A 9,594-nucleotide genomic window follows, 5' to 3' on the forward strand; every position below is an offset into this window, starting at 1 on the left:
TTAAAACTGGAAGTTTTACCTCAACATTCACAATGTAAACAAAAGCTTTGTTTACATAGCGAAAAATTGTAAGCTCTGTAACTCGCGTATAACTCAACAAATGACACTCAAATTTTGATTGCCTATTCAAAATGTCTAATTCAAGCATTGTAAACATTAATCTCACGATCAAAGTTATTATCAATATAAATAATCCTTAAACAAACTATATTGTGTAAGTGTAATTAAAAAAAAACCTTTTAATATACATGTGAGTTTTTTTTTTATAATACTATTATTTTTATACAAATACCAACAGTTTAAATTTTTTAGCATGAATCTATTTTTGAGATTGACTTCGACAAAGGTATTGTAATGATTCAGCACTGTTACGCTATGATGGCAGATCTCCCAGACCACAGACGACACACACTTTTGTCCTTTTATGACGTTCTTGTATGGTTTCTTTTTTACTCTGCTTACTATGAGGTAAAGATAAAGATTGTTAAAAAACAAGAGTTAGCAAACTATTTGAAAAGGGATTTTTGCTGCGTTAACCCTTATCAAGATATTATGGTCGGGGTCATTTTTAGACTATTGGAATCTCCATTAGAAGAAGAGTATAGTTTAAAGATATAGAAAAATGTTCAAATGTTAAAGCTTAATTGTATGGAGTTTTTCTTTACTATACAATAGTTTTTAGCCTAAAAAATCATATCCAAAAACGGTTAATATTTTGACCACCTAGTCTTCCCAAGATTTTACATATATTACCAAATTTTGTTTTTTTAAGAGATGGGCACTATAATTTTAGTATCTTAGAGTAAAAATAGGATTATACAAAATTCATTATGAGTTATAAGTTGCTTGTCACATAACAGAAATACTGTAACAATTTATTGTATTTTAAACACTCGATTTGTTGAAAATTATTCCCTTTTCATTAATAATCCCTTCTTCAGAATGGGTCGCTGTAGCGCTGGGATACGTCGAGCCTGTGTACCTGTGGTTGATACGTGGTTGTATTGCTTTAAGTAAAATTGATTTGTTTCTAAGGTCCAAAAAATAGAAGTTTCCTATAAAATATGAAATGGCATGTTGATCTTTTATTTTAGTTGAAATAAGCAGAGAACAGTTGACTATACGCTATATGTAAATTACACCGCGTACTCCTTTGAGGCTATGGAAATGGAGTTTAACAGGTTTATCACGTGGCCGGACAAGCTTGCGCATACAAAATTGGAGATATCAAGATGAAGGACCTTTTGAAAAAGCAGAAACAGAATTATGACACTTTACTTTTATATTTTTGCTGTATTTACTATTTCTATATTCTGTTCTTTTCAAAATTGAAAGTACTGTACATGTCAACATTTCTTGCTCATGGTCTGTATGACATGATTTCAATTGAACTAAGCATTATAGAAGTATAATGTACAATATTTTCTGCATTCCTTTTCTTTGCAGGTACACGATTCGACATTCGAGATTTTCACTCACTGATCCTTACGAATGGTGTTGTACCCATGTTCGTTTTAGAAATTTTAATAAATGAATTGATCGAGGAAGTCAAAGCAAATCCTATCTTATTTTGGTGTTTTTCGTAAATGGAAATTACATATGGCAGATTTTTTCACTTACTAGTATTTTACTTTATATTTTACTTAAAGGGACTTGGACACGATTTGAGCTCCGAATACAAAATTTTATTTTTACCAATTTTAATGTTTAAAATGGTTAATATGGGTACTTTTAATGCTTTGTCAAAATGTGAAAGTCAAATATTGAGTTATAGGCATTATAGCGTTTGAAAATCTTTGTTTTGTAAACAAAATAAATTCGAGCTTTGTTCTGGTTTACATATGTGTTTTATTAGTATAAGTCACGATCAAATGTTGCTTTTTTCTGTTTATCATATTATCTGTGAACCCATTGGATCAGTTGACCTTGTTTGCCATGAGTCATTTGGTAAAAAAAAATGGTAATTCCATACTTTACATTATTTGTAAACAAATATAAGACTCGAGTCTTGTTTACATAACAATGATTTCTTACCTGTGTATCTCTCCTATAACTTGACTTTCAACATTCAAATTTTGGTCAATCATTCAACACGAGCAGGTTAACCATATTATACATGAAACAAGAGGCCCATGGGCCACATCGCTCACCTGAGGAACAATAGTTATGATAAAATCAGCTTAATGGAGTCATAATACAAACTATCTGGACAATGTACAATAATACATGTAGATCCTGTATAAATAAAATCCATTTTAGAGAGTATTGCAGTTCTCAAAAAGATCCTTAACCCCATATATATGGGATATAAACGTACATCAAACTCTGAACCTTCTTGTGAGGCCAAAGAATTGTCCTGGGGCCAAAGTTTTAACAATTTTAAAGAATCATCTGGCTGATTAGTTTCTGAGAAGAAGATTTTTAAAGATTTACTCTGTATATTCCTATGTAAAATTTTGACCCCCCATTGTAGCCCCACCCTACCCCCGGGGGTCATGATTTTCACAACTTTGTATCTACACTACCTGAGAATGCCTTCACACAAGTTTCAGCTTTGCTGGCTGATTAGTTTCTGAGAAGAAGATTTTTAAAGATTTACTCTATATATTCCTATGTAAAACTTCGACCCCATGATTTTCACAACTCTGAATCTACACTACCTGAGGATGCTTCCACACAAGATTCAGCGTTTCTGAAGATTTTTTAAAGATTTACTGAAAAGTAGGTCATAATTAAGCACCAAGCAGTATGCAGATATGTGTTGACTGTTATATTCAGAATTCCATTAAAAAATAATGCGATCTAACAATCTGCACTGAATTTCTGAACGTAAAATGCCCTTTTGATGAAAATACAAAACAAGACAGCTATACATTTGATCATAAATTTTAATGGAACATAATGGTAAATAATATTCATAGCTGCAGATCTTTAAAAGCTATCAGAGATACATTTAAACAAACACTGTGAATGCTATTTCAACAAATATATTCATATGTTAAACTTCGACCCCCCCCCCATTGTGGCCCCACCCTACCCCCGGGGGTCATGATTTTCACAACTTTGAATCTACACTACCTGAGGATGCTTCCACACAAGATTCAGCTTTGCTGGCTGATTAGTTTCTAAGAAGAAGATTTTTAAAGATTTACTCTATATATTCCTATGTTAAACTTCAACCCCCCATTGTGGCCCCACCCTACCCCCGGCGGTCATGATTTTCACAACTTTGTATCTACACCACCTGAGGATGCTTTCATACAAGTTTCAGCTTTCCTGGTCTTATGGTTCATGAGAAGAAGATTTTTAAAGATTTACTCTGTATATTCCTATGTAAAACTTCGACCCCCCATTGTGGCCCCACCCTACCTCCGGGGGTCATGATTTTCACTACTTTGAATTTACACTACCTGAGAATGCTTTCACACAAGATTCAGCATTCCTGGCTGATTAGTGTCTGAGAAGAAGATTTTTAAAGGTTTACTCTATATATTCATATGTTCAACTTCGACCCCCCATTGTTGACCCACCCTACCCCCAGTAGTTATTATTTTCACAACTTTGAATGTACACTACCTGAGGATGCTTCCGCAGAAGATTAAGCTTTGCCGGCTGATTAGTTTCTGAGAAGAAGATTTTTAAAGCTTTACTCTATTTATTCCTATGTTAGACTTCAACCCCCCATTGTGGCCCCACCCTACCCCCGGGGGTCATGATTTTCACTACTTTGAACTTACACTACCTGAGGATGCTTTCACTCAAGTGTCAGCTTTCCTGGCCGATTAGTTTCTGAAAAGATTTTTAAAGATTTACTATATGTATTCATATGTTAAAATTCGACCCCCATTGTGGCCCCACCCTACCCCCAGGGGTCATGATTTTCACTACTTTGAATTTACACTACCTGAGGATGCTTCCACACAAGATTCAGCTTTGCTGGCTGATTAGTTTCTGAGAAGAAGATTTTTAAAGATTTACTCTATATATTCATATGTTAAACTTCGACCCCCCATTGTGGCCCCACCCTACCTCTGGGGCTCATGATTTTCACTACTTTGAATTTACACTACCTGAGGATGCTTCCACACAAGATTCAGCTTTGCTGACTGATTAGTTTCTGAGAAGAAGATTTTTGAAGATTTACTCTATATATTCATACCGGTATGTTCAACTTCGACCCCCCATTGTGGCCCCACCCTACCCCCGGCGGTCATGATTTTCACAACTTTGAATCTACACTACCTGAGGATGCTTCAACACAAATGTCAGCTTTGCTGGCTGATTAGTTTCTGAGAAGAAGATTTTTAAAGATTTACTCTATATATTCCTATGTAAAACTTCGACCCCCAATTGTGGCCCCACTCTACCCCCGGGCGTCATGATTTTCACAATTTTGTATCTACATTACCTAAGGATGATTTCACACAAGTTTCAGCTTTCCTGGTCTTATGGTTCATGAGAAGAAGATTTTAAAAAAATTCTCGAAAATTTTCATAAATTCCTAATTATCTCCCTTTGCAAAAGGGCGTGGTCCTTAATTTTCACAACTTTGAATTTCCTTAGGCTAAGGATGCTTTGTGCCAAGTTTGGTTGAAATTGGCCCAGTGGTTCTTGAGAAGATGTTGAAAATGTGAAAAGTTTACAGACGGACAGACGGACAAACAGACGGACCACAGACAAAATGTAATCAGAATAGCTCACTTGAGCTTTCAGCTCAGGTGAGCTAAAAAGAAAAAGAAATTTTGATTTAAAATCGTGTCCAAGTCCCTTTAAAGGCAAACTATTTTACCGGGTTGTGAATCTCAGATGAGGGTGGGGCTAAATTTTTAGACGTGTGAAAGCTACCGGGGCTCGCAGTCTACCTACGGTCGTGAATGCTAATTATCCCATGCACAGAAAGCAAATTAATACACAAATAAATAAAAAAATCAGTCAGAATTGATCTTAGTTTTTGGAATATCTTACTACTGTATACAGGGTTTTTTTTTGCTCCATGTTATTTTCGCCCTTTTTCACTTGTAAACGGTTTTACCCATTGTTGAATTTGCCCCAACAAAGTTGGAAATAAAGAAAAATAGTTTGAGACATAGGAAATCGCCTAGTCTTAAATTCGCCCGCTGACAACGAGGGCGAAAAGAACCAAAAATAAAGAGGGGCGAATATTTCCCTGTATACAGAGTTCAAAATGTCTATATGAAGCGATTTTATATCAAAATCAATCCAATCTTAACAGTTAAACTGTACGTTCTACATCGATGTGTCGTCTGAATTTTCTCTTATCACACGTGTTAAAAGAACAAGTGAATAAATGCATTACATTAACATTTTGTTTTAAAAATATATCTGAGTACATTGTGTTTAGCACTTGATATTGTTTAAATAAGTTAATATCTGTGATAATGCTGTTGAAAACCCTTATTCAAGTTTTACATCTTAATATTTAGAGCAAAAGGTGCATGTACACGAAGACAAAGTAATGGGCTGTTACTGCATTCCCATGCTAGTTGATAACACGTGGCGTTTTCCTAAAACCTACATATGTAGTTATTTTTTCTGATGATTATTCCATCAAAAAAGATGAAACTATAAAAATTTTTATGAAAAACCCCAATCCATAGTTTATAGATCGAAATTATAAAGATGAAGGTTAGTACATTTTTTCACAGAGCTCATGTATGCGTTAAAAACCCAAACGTGCACTTTGGTTTTGTTTTGTCTCATTTCCACGAATTCGGTAATTTATTAGATAGCGATGTCATGTGGTTCTCATAATTGACGATCAAGTACCCTGTACCGGAATATGACGCCGTCCTTGTCGCAGAAGTACTTGTGAACGACCGACCTCTCTATGCACATCCAGAGTCCCTCGTTCTGAAGTTGTTTCATGAGGGGTTCCAGACTGTCGCTGTGTTCGGGGATGTGAAGGTATTCCTCTCGCATGACTACAACAATCATACCTCCTGAAAACAAAAAATGAAAAGATGTGTGAAATAAACTCTTGCAATATCACCTTAATTCAGCCTCAACAACCGAGAAAGATAAGTATGATAAAAAAAATATCGCAATTCCTCAACAACCATACGAAGTGCAAACAAAAGGAGATAAAAATCAAATAAACTCTTGACATATCACCTAGGTTAGCCTCAGATTCCACGGTCCCCATCATAGTAAAGGTCAGACTCCGTATCTTTTTACATCATGCAAATCTAAATGCCTTAGACGTTGTATCGAGAGAAGGAAATATAACTTGTACTTGATAATGACCAGTTGATCTTACAAGATATGAAATAATTTGTAAAGTAAGCATACGTCTGTTGTCAATTTGGACATTTTGATACCATGTGCCAACAATGACGCCAAAAGATTCATTAAACATCAGTCTAACTAAAAATGTATACTTATTAACCGTATGATGGCGTAAAAATTATAAAGTAAATAAAATAAACTGAGTCAAAGAATTACCAGGTTTAGTTATTCGTATCATTTCTTTCAGGGCACCCGCAGGGATGTGTCCACATCCGAATCCTCCCGAACAAACCACGCAATGGTAAGTATCTAATTTTTATAACATTATTATTCAGAAAGTATTCAAAGTTCGTCATTTTTGAAAATTGAAAGAGAACAGATCAGATTACGAGATGAAATGTATTTAATTAGATAAAAAGTCATGTCTGGTTTATATTTTTTCAGTTATACCACTGACCATTTTCAACTGTTGGAGATGGCTCAGGGTTTACAAACTCGCACAAAAACTTCTTGTAGACATTCTTCTTTTTTGCTTTTATGAGCATACTCTCACTTGGATCCAAAGCATGTAATTCTTTAAAACCTCGTTTCAGCAACTAAATTTTCATAGATGAAAAAAAAAATTATATTGAAGATTAAATGATAGATAAATAACAATATTTTAACATATGAATCGTTTGCCAAAAGCAAGTAATAAAAAAGACTGTAAATACATCCCAAACTATTTATAATTTATTAAAAGATTTTTGTGTTAATAATGTACACTCGTAAATTACAATTATATCTAGCTATTTTACCAGCAAAATTGTGACCACAGTGTGATTATCAATGTGAAATAATTGTTCTTTATATATCATTGAGGTTAAGATCGGTTTCATCTTAGCACGAAGTTCATTGATTTCCATGTAGCATATACATGAAATTAATGCATACAGGTATTAACAGAGAATATGTAAATATTTAATTATGACTGACCTCTTCTCCCACTAATCCTGTCCCAGCTGCCACATCCAGGATCAGAACCTTGTCCTTGTTGCTCGGAAAGCTCCGGTCAATGGCCTCAGCGGCATAAGCAGGGCCATTGTAGTAATGCTGTAGGTCCTAGTAATAAAAAGGAAAGAAAAGTTTTATTACCTTAGTTATCCAACTGCGTAGCGAATGGTTACAGACTACTGATACCATTGTAACATAGACTACATACTAGAAACTGAAATGAAACAATGTTATTTCAAGGTTTTAAAGAGCGTTTAAGAAATAAAACATTATTTTAAAATACCCAGCTAGTATCTAGTTATCTGAATATAAATATAATGATTATAAGTAGCGAATATTTTTTTGGTAAAAGCGGCTTGGAAAAAATGAAGAAAAGTTGGTGGTTCATATTCATGCAATTCGTGTTTGCCTATCGCCATGAATTTTAATTTTCAATTTAAAATATCCCTTGCTATCTTGCCAGCTTCATATTCTACCTACAGTTCTCTTTGTGCCAAATCATTACTTTGGACACGTGATCTATTGTGTTACACGAAGCTTAGTATTTAGAGAGAAAAAAGTCTCGTCACAGAGAATCTTTAAAATAATCACATAATCATATTTGATCTTTATACACAACTACTTATATACCAAAATCTGATCGGCCGAGATGACGTTATCCCTCAAAATACTGAATGAAAGTAGTTCAGATGTTATCTGTATGTTGAGACCTTATCAAAATCTATGCAAGCATTGGACGCTATCGAAATACAAGGTTAAAGCAGTTTAAAAAAGATGATGCATATTTCGATTACTAACGAAATAACACTAACTGAATGGGAAAATGAAAAACGATAAATTATTGGTTTGTAGTGTGGAGAACTTAAATGTTTGTTAACGCTTTTGACCCAGTTGTTAAGGTAGCTGTTTTCAAGCAATAATATAGGAGATTTCAAAAGGTGCATAGGAATTCATTGAGGGAGCCTCTAGGTAAACATATAGGCCAATTAGAATATTATAAAGACATCATCAATTATAAGTAATTGCTATCTAAATGTGATATTCATAACGTATTAGCAAAAGACCATTAAACGGTACTAAATGTGTTGATATCACAAAAGATTGGATAGTTTAAATATTTATGACAATAAGGTTTATTCAATACAATATTTCTAATTCTAATTAATTAAATCAAACAGATTATATCATTGACTAAACCAATTTCTTCATATCCAGCTAGTTTGCTACGAGAGAATTTTCTTTCTGTTTGAATTATATGAAATTGAAATGTATGTTTCCTCAAATGCAGTTGTGAGTTTTCAATAATATTTATGTGATCAATCGAGAACTATTCGTTATTTTTTCATACATGTCTACGCAGATTATTCAATACAAAAGAAAGTAAAAAAAAAATCCTCGACATGACCACGACAACAAAGAGCTGTTAGTTACAGCTGCAAATAGATACTTTTTCCCACTCCGTGTAGATATTCAAACTTTTAAATATATCACTGTCATCACATTATTCTTTGATAATCAATATCATCTTAAAGTTCAATTAAATTAAAGTTTTTAAAATGTAAATTAAATATTTAAGCTTGACTGAAAAAATATTGACAAAAGATAATTTTCTCATGTGACAAAAAGCTTTGTAACAGTGTAACAAGAGTAAATACTTGTTACTTTTTGATTTATAAATGAGTTTGAAAAAGTATCTATCTCAAAACGAAACATGTACATACCTTTTCATAGTCATCCCACATATTATAGTAATCAATGATTTCGACTTTATCCATGCCACCAGAGAAAACTTTGGCGTTTTTCTCAAAAGCCCTAGCATATTCTGTAAGTTCGTAGGGCAATATTTTAATTCATTAGACCATTCAAATCGAGTTTTAGCTAAAAACTGAGAACCACCTGCTACGAAAATGACTAATACTATAGTAGTTTGCTTTGTAAATAATAAGCAATTAATATTTACCTTTCCTTATACAAATAAATTAAATATCAAAATAAGTTTTAACTTGTTCATGCATTATTATGCACTTTAATCAAGTTTTAAAACCTACAATAAATAATATGGTTTTACTGAGAGTTAAAGAACAAAACCATGCAAATCTCTTGGTTGGATCTCTTATCTAAAAATTACGAACCGAAACTTTCTTGCTACTCTATATATCAAATTGTTGTAAGACACAAATAACTATAACTTATTTGCCTTCATCGAATGATTCGCCAAATATTCACTGGTATACCTTTTGACCCAAATTTATATTCGAATATAAACCAAACTTCATTCTACAGCGTATTAACCCCCCCCCCCAAAAAAAAAAAACACAAAAAAACAACAAAACAAAACAAAAAAACAAAAACATT

At 33.4% G+C, this 9,594-nt stretch overlaps 1 protein-coding gene and 1 long non-coding RNA gene across 2 annotated transcripts in view; one reads left to right on the forward strand and one right to left on the reverse strand.

Moving 5' to 3' along the window:
• Positions 1-5,555: 5,555 nt before the first annotated feature.
• Positions 5,556-9,100, reverse strand: LOC105346667 (methyltransferase-like protein 27). Its single transcript, XM_011455364.4, has 5 exons — positions 8,961-9,100; positions 7,222-7,347; positions 6,704-6,842; positions 6,463-6,555; positions 5,556-5,960 (listed from the first exon to the last, which is right to left on the reverse strand). The coding sequence occupies exons 1-5, from the start codon at positions 9,012-9,014 to the stop codon at positions 5,767-5,769; spliced, it is 606 nt and encodes a 201-aa protein (XP_011453666.4). The 5' UTR covers positions 9,015-9,100; the 3' UTR covers positions 5,556-5,766.
• Positions 5,800-9,594, forward strand: part of LOC136270497 (uncharacterized) — an 8,990-nt gene continuing 5,195 nt past the window's right edge. The window contains exons 1-2 of the long non-coding RNA XR_010708247.1: positions 5,800-5,925; positions 6,494-6,547. This is a non-coding gene — a long non-coding RNA (uncharacterized lncRNA). The remainder of the gene's footprint in view (positions 5,926-6,493; positions 6,548-9,594) is intronic.

The sequence above is a fragment of the Magallana gigas genome, chromosome 8, assembly GCF_963853765.1.
Source record: "Magallana gigas chromosome 8, xbMagGiga1.1, whole genome shotgun sequence".
Classification (NCBI taxonomy): domain Eukaryota; kingdom Metazoa; phylum Mollusca; class Bivalvia; order Ostreida; family Ostreidae; genus Magallana; species Magallana gigas.

Coding starts and splice junctions, on each gene's coding strand:
- LOC105346667 (XM_011455364.4), bottom strand. CDS start 9,014: ATGGATAAAGTCGAAATCATTGATTACTATAATATGTGGGATGACTAT. Junction 6,556..6,703: donor ATCTCCAACAGTTGAAAATG/GTCAGTGGTATA, acceptor TATAAAAATTAG/ATACTTACCATTGCGTGGTT. Junction 5,961..6,462: donor GATACGAATAACTAAACCTG/GTAATTCTTTGA, acceptor TTTTGTTTTCAG/GAGGTATGATTGTTGTAGTC.